This window comes from Rhopalosiphum maidis, chromosome 2 (assembly GCF_003676215.2).
Source record: "Rhopalosiphum maidis isolate BTI-1 chromosome 2, ASM367621v3, whole genome shotgun sequence".
In the NCBI taxonomy this organism is placed as follows: Eukaryota; Metazoa; Arthropoda; class Insecta; order Hemiptera; family Aphididae; genus Rhopalosiphum; species Rhopalosiphum maidis.
In genome coordinates this window covers 37,472,550-37,492,000 of record NC_040878.1, presented here as the reverse complement: position 1 = coordinate 37,492,000, position 19,451 = coordinate 37,472,550, and the positions used below count along the sequence as shown (strand labels likewise).

Here is a 19,451-nt window from a genome sequence, read left to right as displayed (position 1 = left end):
TATTTGATTTATATACCGATTATGCATGCACACACATTTTATATAATTGTACGGCTCGTTATTTCAAAGAAATTTGTCTATCGCGCAATTAAATACATTATATAATATATAGGTACGAAGAAATATACTTAATTTATTATTCAAGAGTCCGACAATTATTGTATTTGGGCTGATATATATTATTATTATTATTTTGAGTTGTGACTAATCCGTCGACGGTATTAAACAAGGTTGCATGTCTGGTATTTATATTTTATACGAATAAAGGTTCATTATCTGCACTCTACGGGAAAAGGTATATTTTTTTTATAATATATGACGTGTTCGCAATCAAAAGTTTATTTTTTGAAACCGCCCTATACATAGGTACCATCTAAGACATAAACCAAACTCCTCCCTAGTAGTATACAAAGCCTTTACACGGCAATAATATTATATTTTACTATTGTTGTTTTGTCACAAAAAAGTCTAAATTTGAATATTTTTTATTTTTACCATACAGTCACCTCACCAGAACGACCCAATGGGAAGATCCCAGAAAGAGTTTGGCTGCTCAAGCAGCGAACCAACACCAGCGCAGCGCCGAACAACTGCTTAGCCCCGGCAATGACAGTGGATCTAGCACGAACGCCACCAGCACGCCCACGAACTCGCCACCGCACATCCATTCGACCCTCCAAGGTGAATTAAAATTATCATTCATTTCTTTCATATCACAATATTATGATAATATTTACTTTTAATATTTATCACACTATGACGAGGTTTATAGTGTTATGTGTAACGTTTATTAATTTTATAAATCTATATATTATTAAGTGCGCCGTGCGGTCGTCGCTAAGGAGACCCACGAGCGCAAACAAAAACTACCCAGCTTAATTATTTTTTGTCGACTTTTAACCCTGTACGTTTCGGTGTTCGTATGTATTATAGGAACGAACAAAAACGTGACACTAGGACCGCTACCGGACGGATGGGAACAAGCCGTCACCGGGGACGGAGAGACTTACTTCATAAACCACATTGCCAGAACCACATCATGGTTCGATCCAAGAATACGTAAGTATTACTTTATTATTTATTTATACATACGGCATGCAAATGTACGCGGGTATAGATTTGAGTAAATTGACCCATTTTTTTGTTTGGGCGAATAAGTCTAAATGAAGTTTATGGGTAAATTAATTTATAATATATGCCTATGTATTATAATATTGCATAATATAGTGTAATGTACATTTTCATGATTATAATAAAATAAAATCTCACGATGCTACACATTCAATTCCTTGTCGTTCACGCGGATAAAAATAATTTCACTCGTCCAAACAGACTATTAATATTTTTGTCAAAATTATTTCACTCACCTAAACGACCTTCGTCCGTTTGTCACTTGCTAGAACAATTCACACAGGAACCTATATCATGCATTATAATTTATAATATAATATAATTTGTCCGTGTTTACAGCCGTTCATTTACAACGGGCGCCAACGTCGGGCGCCGTGCTGCCTTCCGGTTCAGCGTCGTGGCTGTTGAACGGTGCTTCCGGTTTGTCACAGTCGCTCCAAGTCACTCAGCAAAAGCTCAGGTTACACTCACTTCAGTTGGAGCGCGAACGTCTAAAGAGTCGCCAACAGGAAATCATTCGTCAGGTAAGCAGCAGCTATTTGCATACCAATAGAGTATAGTCTCTTACAGTCAATATAATAATATATGATGATATGTGTTATCTATAAAGATCTGCACCTAACAAACCTAGATCATTGGTGCGTGGTTGTCGGGGAGGGGGGAGAGGAGTTGCTAACATTCTATATGTAAATTCACTGAGGATATATGTTCAGTGCTCCCTTTTATTTTGTTATACGTACATAATATAGTACATTTATCTGAATTATGATTTTTTTATTGAATTATAATAAAGACCATATTTTCGAATAGATTCTTCTATGCCGTTAAAAAAGAGTCTTGCGGTGGTATACAAATTTATTTTTTATCGTTGTCTAATGGCTCCTTGATGGCGCCTATATACCTGTGTGAGACGGCCTGTAGTGACGGCGTCATTGCGACGAACAACGATTGATTCGATCGGCGTTCAAAATATTATCGCACTGTCATGTGATTGTAATGTATTAAAATATGTGCATATATGCTTTTGTGTGTGCAGCAAGATCTGATGTCGCGTTCGGGTCACACGAACAACGACCTCGACCCGTTCCTATCGTGCAGCAGCAGTAGCGTAGATCATTCGCGGCAAGAATCGGCCGACAGCGGCTTGGGCCTAGGAAACAACTATTCGCTGCCGCATACTCCCGAAGACTTTTTGTCGTCAAACATGGACGACAACATGGACTGTACTTCAGGTAAGGACCAGAGACTTTTTTGTATGATAGATACTTATGTAAACAGGTACATACGATAAGTCGTTATTGTTGCTATTATTATTACAACGATATTGTAACCTGACCTAACGGTATTTATTTTTTATCATTAATATTATATATTTTGTTTCTTTGTTCGGGTACCTGTTGCGTACACAGAGAGCGATAATCCGGGTCCTTCGTCCGACATGTCGGTAGTCGATTCACAGGAAATGGCCACGTTGGATGTCACCGACGACTTAGTCCCGTCGCTTCAAGTAAATACAATCATCTTACTTATAAACTTATTGAATTGCAATACATTATAGCGAACATACCCGACCTGCGTTGCGGCCAAACTCGCCTGCAGTGTTATTGTAGTTGTTTATTATATTATTTTTTTTTTCTGTTTTCTAGTTAGGGGACGAATTTGGTAATGACATACTGGACGAAGTACAATTGTTGATCGACCCGAACAATAAACCAGGATCGATTTTGACTTGGCTTTAAAAACACGTCTCGCACATTAACTGTTTTTCTAAGTTTTTTCTTTTTTCTTTTTTTTTTTTTTTAATGTCACCCTCATTAAGAAGTTTAAAAATTATATATATTTATTTTGTGTGTGCGCGTACGTGTGCACAAAATATGTTTGTCATATTAACCTAGTCTAAGAAATATGAACGTATGTATGTGTGTTGAATGACGTGTGAAAAACTGTGTATGACGTTATACTATATTATTATTGTACTAATATAATGTAGACTGTAGAGTATCACCCCGGCGCGTCGGCGTTATTGCACGTATGTCACGTAACCGATTATCGATTGTTCCGATTTAGGTTTGTATAGATTATAATAAACATTATTGTTATTAAAGACCAATGCGCGTAAGCACTGGCGAGTCGGATTATAAAATAAAAAAAAAACTCCGATATCGCTTGGAGTCTAAATGTCGAAACGCCGTGGTTGAAAACACCGCCGCTCCAATACCACGCAAAACAAGCATTTAAACGAATTATTTGGCTGATCGTATATTATAATAGTAGTGGACAGTCCATTTATATTGACGGAAACTTCAATATAACTATCGTTTTATTTTTTATTTTCGTTCACTGCCAAAATTAAAAGGGTTAAATTTTACAGGGTATAACATTTTTTCACTTCAAACATATACAACACGATATATTATATATAAACATTTGTGTTTATAAATTATCTTTTCACGCAGTATATACATATGTAAGGTGATTATTTTTAATATATATTTTTCTACGCGTCTCTATAAAAATAGGTACAACACGATTTCTGCAGATACTCCGTACAAATCTCCAAAACGTTCAAACATATTCATACATTTTTGATGTCCATAGACTTTTATAATAAACAAATTCAAACTACAAATAAATTAATAGAATATAGGTATATATGACTATAGGTTTCAATGAATTTACATTATTATAATTGCCGTTATCGTCTATACGTGTATCAAATGCGAATACATATTATGTATTAAATTTTTCAAACCAATATTGAACGATTTGCGTTAAAATAATTACCCTGCGTGTAATATATGTAGTTATACATATTTTTAATTTAAATAAATATGACAAATTGTGTGTGTTGTGTATTTGCGTTTAAATAACGTTTATTAATAATACGATAACAATTTTTCGTACTGATCAAAACAACGAGTGCCTTAAAAAACTTAAGCAATATTTATGTAACCGTCCTTATTTGTTGAATATATGTTGAATGCGCGGAAACGTTTTATTTATCTTGTTGACAGTATTAAGTTTATATTATTATGTATTTTTGTTCTCATAATATATTTTTAAATTATAGAGTTGCAAATGACAATCGTACTTAAGTTCTCGCTACGAGCGTATTCATCCACCTAGAGTGGAGCGCCATACGGCAGCGAGTTATAAATCTCCCATCCCCTACCCCTTTACTTTTACAATAGCACACTTAAATTTGTTCGTATAAAATTTATTCTTGTGCTTCGTGAATCATTTTGTAATAGTATAGCTGTTTAGGTTAGGTTGATGTTTTTATTACGAATCAACTGTAAATAATAATATTAATTATGAAAATAATTATAATAAGATTAAAAAAACAACAAAAAACTGCCATCAGGCATGGGCTTATAGATGCGAAGTTGTTGTTCTAATATATAAATAAATATATATACATTCATAAAATTATTATTTTTAGTTAAATTTGCTCAACTGTGAAGTTGGAATATTATTTCGATTAACTATATTAAAGCTGTACTTCTTTTACGTGTTAAGTTTAAATTAATTGTATGTTGTTCATAATATATTTCAAAAATTTATAATTAAGTAATAAGGTTAGTTAAAATAAAAAAAAAATTTTAAAAATAGAGCTTTGAAATTATATACTTAGTTGATCACTAATTGTTCTTTTTGACATCGTTTAAATGAATTATTATATACCTATGTTTTTTTTTACTAACTCTAAAATCTACGTTTTAATTTTAAAACATATATTAATAATATTAAGACTGTTTGTTCTTTATATAAATTATTATATCAATTGTGTCGTATATTATGTACATTTTTATTATTAGTAGTTGTAAAATTGTATGTAAATGTGTGTGCAATCCAGCCCTATATATTTATCTAATAATAATAATAAAAAAAGAAGAAAATAATCCGACCATGATAAGAAACGATATTATTATTAATTGTGTATAAAAATTAAATCATATAATGTATAAGTATAGACTGCAGACGATGAAAGAATACTTCGCCAAACCGCGAATATATCGTTTTAGCAATATGCCTATTATATATTATGTTATATATTACTTTGTTTGTGCCGAAAATATACCGTATATTATACATGTCTGGCATCTAAATTATAAATATATATATATATATATATAAATAATATATACGTTGGAGAATTATGTGCCTATTTTTGTAATGTTAAACAAATTTATATAATATATATTACAAATAAATGTATTTTTCTATTCTTAATGCGTAATCCGTTCAGATTTAAAACTACCTATATTCGTGTTTTTAAGTCATATTGATGTTTTTAAAATATTTTATTTTCGGTTTAATATATATTACAAAAATTACAATACAACCAGTAAAAGATATTGATACCGGGAAGAATTTAAATTTCATCACGAACGTATGCCTGAAATACAACTACGAAGCGGCAGTGAACCCGGTGAACGTGTTGCATTTTTATTATTCAGGCAACGCCACTGAAATTACTATGTATATTGACTACATAACTACATACTAATGTAGTAATATATTGTTAATACAGCAAATACCTGGTATAGTATGGTAATGATTGATGCTATAACTATATGTTAAATAACTATAAGCTTATTAAACTTTAATAGTTTGCAAACCACATGCAACTCGTTCGTGGACAATTATCTAAATCTCTTATTGATTATTTCGATCGCGTTAATATTATAAATATAATGTAATATTAATAAAATAATAGCAGGACTTCACTGGTAAATTACAGTCGGTTAAAAATTCAGATCTTCCCGTTTTACGTGTGCTACCACGCCACCAATCACGTAAATATTATTTTTTTTTGAAATGTGTTTATAAATAATGGAATTTTAAATCATAATGTTGATAATGTAAATATTAAATAAAGGGAAAATATATAAATTATAATTAGCTTAAGTGTTCTTGTAAGGTTAATGGCAAGAGTAAAATAATTTAGGTAATATCAACGTTTATACAAATAAAAAAAAACTATTAAGTAATATAATATTATAAATATGATGGATAACTATTTTATGCTAAGTATACAATAAATGCGTATTATTAATTAATTATACATAATAGGTAATACCTATTTGATTTCTGTCCTAAACAAAAATAAAACATTTAAATTATTCACATCTAAACTGGATTATAAAGTTAAATTACAAATTATACTTACATATTTGTTTAAATGGTTAATGGTTGACTATATAGTATATAATGACTGTAATTAATGTTTAATTGTTATTAAAATATTTTTTAAATATTTAATAATGACCTAATGTTTAACATCTAAGGTCCCGAATTTTAAATATTTATAATATATATGTATATACTATATATAGGTTATACCTATTACCTATATAGGTACACAATATCTCAATATTATTTACATTAAATTTTAGTGTGATACGTTTTTTTATAGAGTAGGTAGTGCCTACATATTATAATATTTATAATGTATAATGGTATTTTCAGTATTATATTAAAATATTTACTTTTTTTTTTAATGCTCATTTACAGGTATAAAGTATTATACTTATAGTTTATACTTTATATCTGCAGTGTGCTGATTATTATTTTATTATTAGAAAAAATTCGTAGTATACTGGCATAATGGCATCTATATTAGTCATTATTGAAGTATTGGACGTAATAACATTGATTTTAAATTATAATTATTATTGATTAGGTGAAATAATTAAGGGGCGCCACACCAACATTGTTTGTTTTCTCTTCCGTCTTTTAGCTCGTATAAAGTAAGTACCTAGGTCCTAGGTTTCTAGGTATATCTAACAAAAATATTTCGTACTCATCTTGATTCTCTAGTTTAGTTTAAGGAAAAAGGACCTACCAGTTCTACCATATATTTTTTATAAAATAGATTATGAATACCAGCGACGTACAGTGGGTACTTATTTGAAGATTGGTAAGCACTAAACAAAAATCCCAGTTAGTGTTGGGTATCAGAATATCCGTTTCTAATATAACAAATTAACAAAGTCTATTAAATCTTAAAAAACCCACATTATAACATGATACATAATTATATATATATATATATAATATTACCAATTTATATTATAAATAAAATATAATTGTTTATTTGTTTTCTAATTGAGCACGCGGCACTACTTATCTCGCTTGCTCTGATTTATGCTTCTTGCTCTCAAATTTAGGCCGGAAGATTGAAATTTATTACCTTTTACCAATTAAATCACCAAAAAAAAATTTCTTGTTCTTAAGTATAGTAGGTCATATTTAATATATTTAACAAATACATTTATAATAAATAAATATATAAATTATTGTTAGCAATATGATAAAATATTAAAAATTATACAAAAGAAATTACATATAAAAAATATGTATACATTTATAATAATAATTTAGTTACCTAACAGTTAAGATTTCTTACCAACTGCATTTATAATAATATTGTTATCTAATTCCATTCTATGGCTATTAGCATAAAAGATTCAATGTCTTCATTGATCATTGGATTTTTTTGTCTGTTTTTCAAATATTTCAATGTTGAAAATGACCTTTCACTAGCAACTTGCGTAACAGGTAGGGTTAAAATGTACTGATATGCTATAGTTAACCCTAAAATTACACGCATTAAAAATATTCACGAGATTCTACGTACACGGTCTTTTTGACCGTGTATTAAAATATATCATTTAAAATTCGATAAATTGAAATAATCATCATTTTATTGCTCTTAAATAAATAAAAATTGTCAAATGCTTTTATTGATACTTAATACAAACAATTTAAATTTTCATATGAATTTTATTAAATATAAGATTTATATGCCTTATATCACAGCATACCACTCACACAATCTTTTAGATAGTTTTTTCAATACATAATAAACTTTGAACCCTTCTATAGTACAGGCATCAAATTATATACAATTGGGATTTGTATCTAATTTTAGTTTATCACCTAATTAAAAAGTACCTAGGTTGGGTTAGATTAATATTTCGTATTTTTGAAGCAATGAACAAAATTCTAAGAGCCCGGTATTTTTGACTGTGAAGCGTGTACTCTAGGGTTAATGTAGGGTAAGCATTTTCCAATAAATAATATTTAATTAATACATTATAACAACATATTACACAATTTGTACAAGACTTTTTATATGGTTTCACATCATAAGTACCTACTCCCTAGAGAAGTAGTTTAAAGTTTTCAATCTTTTTAACCATGCGGCACACTTAATTTCCTACAACATTTTCGCGGCACACCAGTCCATACAATATGAGAAGCATATTTTATATATATATACATATAAATACATACTAATAGAACTATTAACAGATTTTTCACGGCACACCGGTTGAAAACCGCCGGTAATAGAGTCTATAGATCTTCATTTTCAGTCACTTACATATTGTTTGGGTTTATTACAGATATTATTTATTTATATAAATAACAAAATAGTCAATGACCCCAATGGGACTAATAACAATACTATGTAGGTATTGTAGATATTGATAGTTATTATTAGATTAGTTATTGCTATATTCGTCACCATTCTACAGATAAACAATTGTCATGTGTCAAAAGGTACAATGTCCAAGGCCGTAACTGGTAGGAGGGTCCAGGGATCGGCACCCCCCCCCCCTACCCCCCAAAATTTTTAAAAATACAAATATTTTAGTGATGAATATAGTTTATTGACTATACATTTTCAACGTTTATAAATAAAAAAAATTTTGGACCCCCCCCCCGGAAATTTTTTTTTTTGTTACGGCCTTCACAGTGTCAATGCGCCATATCAATAATTTATAATTTCTTAGTAATTATTTCTGCTGGGTTTTACCTGAGACCACACGCCACTCAGGTATTTTATTATAAAAATATCCACTGACGTCGAGATAATGTTTTAACTATTTGATATCAATATGAATTTGGTATTTTTTAATTTTATATATCTGATACTTATTCATACATACTAATATTTACTATTACTAATTTTATAAATAAAATTTAACATAAAATGACCAGGCCACTAGGCCATAATATGGTATAGGTATATGGAAAATTGCCATTTCCAGACCAGCCACTCCGCCCCTCTGCAGTCTGACGGCTCTGACCCCACGCCACTAATATATTCATATATTATAAATGAGGTGCATTGGATGGATAGTGTTTTAATATTTTTAATTTTTTAAGAAGTTATTATTTATAGTTAAAAATAAGAAAAATTTCCTAAGTTAAATTTAAGCACCCTTATATTGACGACATAAAATTAAAATATTGAAAAACTATTCAGCCAATTTACAGAAATTTCTTTTTGCACTCTTTTGAAGAACGTTTTGAAGTTTAAATTTCGACGAAGTTGGATCCAAATGATTTTCGAAATCTTATTGTATTTCTAAATAATATAAAATTAAACGTAGAAATTGAAGTTTTAAAAAATCCCCGTTCTATGTATGACTGAAATAGTTAAACCATCATCTTTCATACACAATGATAATTTTACGTTATTTAGAGTAATTTCAGATTAATTTAAAGCATATTTTATAGATAATTAAGTGGCTCTTAATTCCTAGTGCTGTAATAGACTGTAATAATATGAAGTTAATGAGGTTCCCGCGTTTTCATCGGTCTTTTAAAATAACAAACCTTGAGGAGAATTGTGAGTATACTGACTGAATTGGCGATTCACAACTAGTTGTTTTATATGAAAATGTGTTTATTACATCGCATCCTTCTGTGTTATTTGTGATTGGATAAATGTAGACGACACATGACCACGCCCCACACATTGCTGTCGATATGATTGTTCGCCAGCGCTATTTGTATGCAACGCCCCGCGGTAGATTCATTAATTTCATTGGCACACAATCTTAATTATGTATGTAATGTGATCATGAAAAGTGATATTTGATAAACTGATAGGCCTGCATAATTTTTTCATAAAAAGGATATTTTATTTAATTGGCAATAATTGCATTATTTTTGCTATTATCTAAATATATCCATTTAATTATAGTTTTACTCGGCAAAATTAGCTTAATTTTAACAATAGGTATGTGCTTATCTTAATATAGTATAGTATCGTTAATCGTTATCACAGGCCAACACATACGGTTATTAAGTATAATCCAAATTTAATTGAATACTTTGAAGTTAATAAGTTTGTACCTAATATATAACAATAATACACGTTAATATAATAACAGTTTATGCTGATGATGCATATTAGCAATAATATATAATAAGTACCAACATACATTTAAAATAGCATTATAATTTTAGTATACCTATCTAAAATTAGGTATATTGATTAATAATGTACACGATGTTTTAGTCAAAAAATATTTCAATATATATATCTATATATACATATAGGTAAGTATATATATAGGTAAGTATATATATAGGTAATGAGTTCATAAGACGTTGTTCACCGGATTTCCGCAATTGATATAGGGATAACGTTATGTTGGTTGTTATTGTGATGGTACTGCGAATCTATTGGTATTGTTCTGGATCACGTATTTTGCTGATTCTATTCGGTCGGTGGTTTCTTTGAGATAGTCGTAGTTCTTCTCTGAATGTCGACGACTAGGATTTTGCTCGATAACCTGTGCAGTAGTCGTATTGTATAGAATACTGTAGTATTGTCGTATTGTTTTTTAGTATAGTCTTCAATTAGGAACAAGTCCTTATATTTTTGTATCTGTATATTCTTTTCAAGGGTAGATTATAAGCACGGCTAACTCCACAAATTTGTAATTTATTTTCCACCCGGCTGTATTAGATATGTGTAAAATATATTACAAATGTATAGGTATATTAACAGCTATAAGTACCAAACATATTTTTAGTTTTTAATTTTTACCATTAGGCATTAAGCTATTATTTATAGTAAATATTATCTCCATATTACATTGCACGTCTGAACATACCTTTATTTAACCATTTTATGAAAAAATACGAGTCAATTTCTGTTTTATTTTAAACATGCAAACTTGCACAATACACAATGTATACTAACAACTAAATTGATATCTATAGCAATGGATAACGATTTAGTATTCGTGCAAGAGGATAAAACGATAACGTCATTTTTACAATTGAACGACATAACAACGATAACTCCATGACACGTTTTCATAAGTCTGATTAGCAGCGTAATTGACGATAAGAACAATAAAAAAATACTAAAAAAATATTAATTTTTAATTTATTTTGTACCCATTTTAAGATGAATATAATATATTATATTAATTTCAATTCAATTTTTCAACTGTTTTTATGTAAATAATGTATAGTATGAGTAGACAAATCAGTAGCCAACATTAGTGATTGAAACTATAGAATATAAAAAATATTTTCCCGTGGCCACAATGTTGGATTTACGGATCGGATACAGGTCGTATAATATGGTATACCTTTTCCATAGGACTCATAGAAAAATAGAAAATATAGCATATTATATAGGTATTACATTTTAACCATACATCTGTCTATCAAAGGATGAAAAAGGAAACATTTTATACCTAATTTTTTAATTTTAATAAAACCATAAGCAAATAAATATATAATAATATTGTTTAATTTAATAATATTATATAACAATTAAATTCAAGAAATAACACAATTGAAATACAATCGTAAAAATGAACCATTAAACCTTTACCTATAACTTCACAGCTGTTCGGCCTGTTTGGAAATGTATCGAAGTCACTGGTAAATTAAATATGTGTATTTACTATAAAATTAACGCCACTATATGTGCATAGTAAAATACTGCAGAATACAAAAAAACGTAGCTAGGTATACCTTCAATCTATATTATGATAATATATAGTAGATAGACATTAGACACCTAATTAAAATTAATATAATTTGTAAATGTAGGTGTTTTATTTCATTAAATTAATTATAGATGATAATAGTCATTGTTTATTCTTAGGCACTTCTTCACCAAATATTTCTACATAATTTACACTCTACACATACTTATACATTATTATTGCTCTGGTGTTGATATTGTACGCAGGGCATTGCATTTAATTTAAACGAAAGGATAAAGTGGTTTTGCATAGGTGTAAATTTACATTTGTATATATAATTGCAGTTAATGTCGAGTATTAATGGCAATTAAAAATTAAAACAAATATATACCTGACGATTATAAATCGTATATATAATTATACACAAGTTTATATACCTATTAACCGACACGTTAATTTCCCTATGCACATGTGATAAGTCAACAAGTGGCCGAGCATTCGGACAATCATATAAAATGTGATTATTTGATTATGGTTACGAATTATACGATTATTGTTGTCGTCTAATTGCTATTGCATGCGGCAATATATATAAATATGTCTAAATTTATTCATTACCCCTCACCTCTACCCATTTCTAGCAACACACCGACAAAATTCAAAACAATCGCCGACTGCAATAGTTAAACAAATAACGAAATACAATTTAACTCCCTGCAGGTGTACCGCGGTCGTTTTACTTTATCGACTGGCAATTCTTGCAGACTTATAGTCGGTTTATCCACCACATCATAATATATATTTTGTAATATAAACGTGTACTGGGATAGTACGCGTACATAGGTTAGGTATTCTCATATCCTATACAATATATCCTGGAAATGAAATTCGTAACAACTATTACTGCAATCGTTTTACCGCTGCTCCTGCTGTTTGAGATCAAGCCGATCAATGGTTCGTATACATAAATAACCTACTGTTAGGAATAAATTAGGATTTGAATTTGTCTAATCGTTAGTATAGATAAATGTTTAAATTCACGCGAAATTATCAAATATATTATTAGCTCCTAAAAGATGAAATAGATGTAATAGATGTTATTACTCATTTCACCCTAAATAAATCATCATCGCAGCACAGTTTATATTATATTGATTTTGTTTTTTTGGTAGTAATAAAATATTATACGTTAATAACATACATTCTTCTATATTAAGTAATTTTTTTTTTTTAATGATGTCAAACCCTTTACAACATTTAGCTCGTATTTTGAGATCCATTTGGCAAAGTTTGACCAGTAATAAGCCGGCCGAAAATTACAACGCCCCGGCTTTTCAAGACAACGCCCCGGTTTTTCAAGACAACGCCCCGGTTTTTCAAGACAACGCGGTCAGAAGTGAAGACATCGATCAGCCTGGAGATTTAGACGATCGATCATTATTTGTCGATGGCACCAGTTTAGATTTTGTTTATTGGAACTCGTATGTAACATTTTTTTTTCGTATGTCCAGGAGTAGGCCAGAAGGCCTAAGTTCGGATGCCTATTTGGCAAAATTTCTATATAGTTGAGCACCCGTAGGTTTCTCCCGTGCCTAATTGGGGGGGGGCGACCTCGCCCATATAAACACAGTTGCCCGTCAGAACCGACGTCGTAGCCCGCTCGGCCACTCCATCCTCTATATGTAAAGTTATATAGGCTGTATATATATATATTATATTATAATGTATTCATTATGCCTTATTAGCCAAACATTTTTTTCAATTTTTTTTTCTAAAATCAATTTGTATTAAATTAATCATTGTGCTTTATTTCACTGAAACCATTGGGTTGCGAAAATCTATAATTTTTTATTTTATCTGGTGTTTTGTGTGTAGTAACTATAATAGTTAAAACTCTTAAAAGTACAATTAAAATTATGATATTTTATAATATATTTTATTTATTTTAGAGACCTTGGAAATAATAAATCAATAATATTTGAATTTGGCAATGAGAAACAAATAATCGAACATTGGATTAGGGGTAAACCTTTAAAAGTCATAACGCATGGATGGCGTGGATCAGATGAAGACGACAAAGGAGTGTTTGCTATAAAAACCGGTAATAACAAATAAAAAATTTAATCAAAACCGTAAATTATTTATCTTTGATTATATGATTTATAGTCTAATTGACATAATATATGACCCGAGATTCAATGAGGGAAATAATATAAATTCAATCAATATTAAAATAATTAACTTTATTTTTGTTTATTTTAATTACAAAATATCTACTTAAATAGTTGAATGTACCAATAACGGTTTATAATACCCTTCCAAATTTAAATATATATGACATTTTATACTGGTCAATAATAATTACTAAACAAAATCAAATCTCAGCATCAAGAAATATTTAGGTAAAATTAACGAATAGAATTAAAAATTCAGGTTTATAGGTTTTCAGATGTTCAAATTTTTTTAAGTCTCACAAATTCTTATTAATTCGGATACAAATTGTAAAATATAGTAATCTGCAGACTGTAGCTTATATAGTAACGAAAACGCTGTTAAATATTATGAAATCTTATAAAACATTATTTTTAATGCAAAATATTTTTTTTTTTTTTTTTTTTTTTTTTTAATACCTATTTAGCATACGTGGATATTGGAGGATTCAATATTATCACTGCAGACTGGAATCGAGTGGCAAAAAACTTACTGTACCCAATGCCGGCCTATTTAACCGTTCAGGTGGGTTCAATAATCGCCAAATTGTTGGAAAATTTTGTTAACCTTGCGGTGATTGACCCATCTGATATTCATATTATTGGCCATAGTCTCGGTGCGCATGTGTCCGGGGCATGTGGTGCTGCGTTCAGCCTTGGGGACATTGGCAGAATTACAGGTATATACGTCTTAATGTTAAATAATCTTAATAATTCTCTATGGTAATAAAAAAGTAATAGCCAAGGCAAGTTTTGAAACTTAATACGTTAAAAAACAATGAAATATGTAAAAATAAAAATCTTAAATATAGAGTATATTAGACACAATTATTTTTTGATCAAACATGGGGATAAACTTCAAAAGATGAATTTATAATTTTTTTAAATTTATAGTTATATTATATATAATAAAATATAATAATGAAATTCATAATATGAATCAAATGATAATCCTGGTAGAGAGTGTAACTGCGTGAGAGCACTTTATTTTTAAATAATTTTTTCTTCATAGTTAAGAATGTTTTCGTATTGATTTATTTAACAGCAAATGCGTTAATATGTATAAAAATCTATTTAAACAAAATTACATAACATCACTTAGATTAAGCAAAATAATTTACAAACATATTAAAATACCTACATTTTTCGAAATTGTTGTCGAATTTATTATGAAACGAATTTGTATTGCGTTTGAAATTACTATTTGTTAATATATACATATATTGTATTTGTGTATATAATCAATGGTATTACACATATACCTATTAACACGTAATAATTATGAAAATTAAAATAAATATTTTGCCATTCATGCGCTAAAATAATAACTGCATGCATCAATAATGTACCTTGTACTTAGTATGATATATTTCAATTACTTACTATTTCACCTTATATTCTTTTACTCATTTAATTTTTATTCTACTACTAAATTCAGGTTTAGACCCAGCTGGTCCTGGATTCGAGTACGTGTCATTGCGTTCAGACCGTTTAGACAGTACTGATGCAACATTTGTAGACGTGATACATACGGCAAGTGGGACAGCTGGATACTCAAAACCCTTAGGACATGCCGATTTTTATCCAAACGAAGGGAAACCCCCTCAGCCGGGATGTTTAGAATCATATAAGCCGAGCGCGTTTGTAAACCTCAGTAAGTTCGTACAATGGTCAATTATTTTTTATGCAAATGGTAGAAAATAAACTTGTGTTTGGAAATTTGCACTCAAAACAATAATTAAAAGCATAGTATTCATTTATTTGTAATTTTGTAGGACAAATTATTTGAACTGGTAGACAATTTATGCGAGTTTCTTGTCATAGATCATATCTAGGGAACGGATTTAAATGCTTTAAAAAACAAAACAAAAATGCCTTTCAATAATACGATTTAATGCATCCACAAACATATTTTTTTTTTAAAAACCGCTGTTAAAATTATTTTTGACATCAAAAAAATTTGTTTTGTTATTATATAAATTCTTATTTTTATTAATTATTCATATCATCTTATTATTCACGTAATCTTCTTTTTAACTTGAAAATTATTACCAAAAAATTAATAGCAAAAATATAACAAAATAATAAAAATAGAAGTACGATCAGACAAAATGAAAAATATTTAATTTTATTCTTTTAGAATTAATTTTAATTAAATTTCTAATCAGATTTTATCCATTCTTATGTAAAAAAATTACTTAAAAACTTAAAAATGCATTAAAAATATCAAAAAATTTTCTAAAAAGTAATAAAGTTTTTAAAATGCAAAATAAATGTTACATTTTTTTTTCATTCTTTAATATATGAAATGAATCCTGTGTTTGAAAAGCAATGTTCCCTAAGATATTCAGAAAGAAATGCAATTTGCATTCAAATCCGTATCCTAATCATAACATATAATAATATGAATTAAACGTGTGATGGATAATTTACAGTCGGTTGCAGCCATTCAAGATCGCATCAATTTTACACAGATTCCATTTACCATAGATACTCCTTGATAGCTACAGAATGTCCTTCGTGGGATGAGTATACGAGTGGCGAATGTAAAAATAATAATAAAAGTCCTATGGGACATGACGCAGATCCAAAGTAAGAACACGGCTTGTAACGTTCAATATTATTGATTGACTTAAGTATACGAACTAGTAAGATGACCACAAGTATTATTTTGTTATGGAAAATTAAAACTAACGAATAAGTTGCCTATATAATGCTCTTTAAAATCGAGTGGAGTGAAATACTGAAATAGGTAGTTTTTGCTTGTAAACAAATATTGTAAATTGCTTACTGAAGTTCTCAACTGGAACAACTGGTAATATTATCAAAATTTGAAAGATTTTAAGAATTTATAAGACAGTAATAATAGGTTGATAAATATTTGTACTTACAATTTTGCAGAAAATATATTCTGTTGAAATAAAATATAACTATGGGAAGTACTGCATTGTCTGCATTCATATGATTTTTCGGATTGTAATCTTTTTTTAAATTTTAATTTTTGTACTTGTCTTAGGTATTTACTTATATAGTAAGTTTAGTTCTTTAAAGTTTAAGTTATATGCTTCAACGTTTAACTTCCAATCTGTCTATCATATTTTTGATACTCGCGCAAATAGATAAAAAATTAATATAAGTCAAGTCAAGAATATTGATTTTAAAAAATATGTGAAAGAAATTAAACAAAGATTTAGTAATTATAAATTAAATAATTGTTTGAATACAATGCAAACTATATACATTCATACTTTGTACTACACAAATGTATTTTCAAGTGTTTTGTATGGTTTTCAATTATCTGGCCAATAAATTTAATTTAAAAAAAAAAACCATTATTTCTAGAAATCAAAATAAATTTTCAAACCACAGGTACTTATGAATTAACTTTATAACAATTACCTAATTCCTTTACGTATGGGGTCATCGAATTATTATCACTCCATTTTTTTAGTATCTTAATGTAGTTAATCGTATTTGAAATTATAAAGGTACATTATGTTAACATTAAATGAATAATAAAACAATTAAATGATGAGCACAGGATACCATGTATATTACGGCAGCATTAGGCACATATATATTACATTATATAGGGGGGACGAATAATAATAATAATTGTTGACAAAATGCAAATATATTATGCCTACTAATATTGAGAGTGAGACAAGCCATTAAACATTTGTAACGTTGTACGTAATAACTATATAAAATATTATTTATACATGCGCTTTAACTATTTATAAAATGTACATTTCATTCATACATTTTGTTGTCATCAATATTTTTCAGAGCAAATGGACTTTTTTACCTGGAGACCAACGACGTTGCCCCTTATGGAATGTCGACAGTCACACCATGAAAAACATAAACAATTTACACTCTTACGTAAATACGATTTTTTATATTTATGTGCAGTTTGTTAAGTTTGATTACTATTGTCTCATTCTAATTTAAACTAATATATGTATGCTTATGATATTTTTAAGATTTATGTCGAATTAATAAACAGTTTTTAAATATTTATGTATATATTCAATTATATATAACTATCTATAAATTATAGTTTTTCAATTTATATTGTATATAAGTTCGTATATGCGCCGGCAGTTTCATAATTTGCACCGACGGCAAAATTTGCAAAATTTGTATGTTCGTGAACTTAGATTTAAATCGAAAAACACGAGGCTGTGAAACGGACCTAAGTATGATATTATCACAAACTTGAAGCTGGTGACAATTATCCACATGTCAGCAACTCAGCCACTCAAGAATATTTTATTATTTAAAAAAAAAATTAGTCGCAGTAGTCAAAAACAGCGCATTACAGTATACATATCGCGATTAAAAATGAAAATGACGTGCCGAAATTCACATCGTGCGAACAACGGCGAGTTAAATAGCGGAAATAGACATATAAAGCACTTATTAGCTGTATACACTATCTAAACATTTAGTGTCTTATACCGATTACCGACAAAAGATTCAAATTTTTAGACTTAAATGCCCATTTAGTTTAACTTTTTTAATAGGTATGGGTACACCTATCAATACACTTTTCTCCATGTTGTTTATATTAATAATTATTAATTATACACCACACGGTGTTGTGTAAAGACGCAGAGCTGAATATTTTCAGATAAGGTGTTACAAACATTTTGTTACCCACTTGTTAGGATACAAATTAAATACACATAAGTGCATTCTGCATCGCATCCGACTGATGCGGCGTTGGACTATTGGAGACTGGAGAGACAGTAGAGACACGATATTATAGTTTAGTGTGTAATACTGTAGTGTAGTTTAAACCCGGTTTTACACACCTACTACTTAGTCTTTGATTTCTGTTATCATTCACAGTGTATAGAAAATTCAACCGTATACCGCATATCGGGCGGCACATCCACATAAATATAATCTTCGATCGACGATAAATTTAGCGTGAGACAACATAAAAAAGCCATCTATCCGACTAAAGGACGTCTAGTTTTTCGGGTCGACAATTTTGTATTTTAAAATTAGTTATATTTTAAATTAGTAAGTGATTATAGTAGGTATACCGTATACATAACACCCAATACCTATACTGCAGTTTAATAACCCACCCAAAATTGAATTACATTTTGACAATATTACCGTTTTAATTGTCGAATATGAATAAACGATAAACTTCTTCAATATTTTACAAAGAAATCAGGACTGTTGCACACGGACGCGTATTCTCGCCTTTACATATTGCACGTTTCGAATTACCTTTATTATTTAAATTAATTGATAGTTTCACATGTGCGCATTTTTCCAATTTATACGTGTAATAAGAAAACCGTACGTGATTGCGATTGCGTTGTATTGGCAAGGATTT

General features: G+C 29.2%; 2 protein-coding genes across 2 annotated transcripts in view; both read left to right on the top strand.

Moving 5' to 3' along the window:
- The window catches only part of LOC113553539 (transcriptional coactivator YAP1), a 36,873-nt gene extending 32,036 nt beyond the window's left edge, over positions 1 to 4,837 (top strand). The window contains exons 2-7 of the mRNA XM_026956907.1: positions 503 to 681; positions 934 to 1,059; positions 1,471 to 1,655; positions 2,168 to 2,363; positions 2,541 to 2,638; positions 2,778 to 4,837. Coding sequence (XP_026812708.1) covers positions 503 to 681; positions 934 to 1,059; positions 1,471 to 1,655; positions 2,168 to 2,363; positions 2,541 to 2,638; positions 2,778 to 2,870 — 877 coding nt within the window. The 3' untranslated portion in view covers positions 2,871 to 4,837. The remainder of the gene's footprint in view (positions 1 to 502; positions 682 to 933; positions 1,060 to 1,470; positions 1,656 to 2,167; positions 2,364 to 2,540; positions 2,639 to 2,777) is intronic.
- Positions 4,838 to 12,539: 7,702 nt separating this feature from the next.
- Positions 12,540 to 18,111, top strand: LOC113553491 (lipase member H-B-like). Its single transcript, XM_026956846.1, has 7 exons — positions 12,540 to 12,836; positions 13,144 to 13,363; positions 13,832 to 13,983; positions 14,521 to 14,772; positions 15,531 to 15,746; positions 16,528 to 16,684; positions 17,882 to 18,111. Exons 1-7 carry the CDS (start codon positions 12,764 to 12,766, stop codon positions 17,949 to 17,951), a joined length of 1,140 nt encoding a protein of 379 aa, XP_026812647.1. The 5' UTR covers positions 12,540 to 12,763; the 3' UTR covers positions 17,952 to 18,111.
- Positions 18,112 to 19,451: the final 1,340 nt, after the last annotated feature.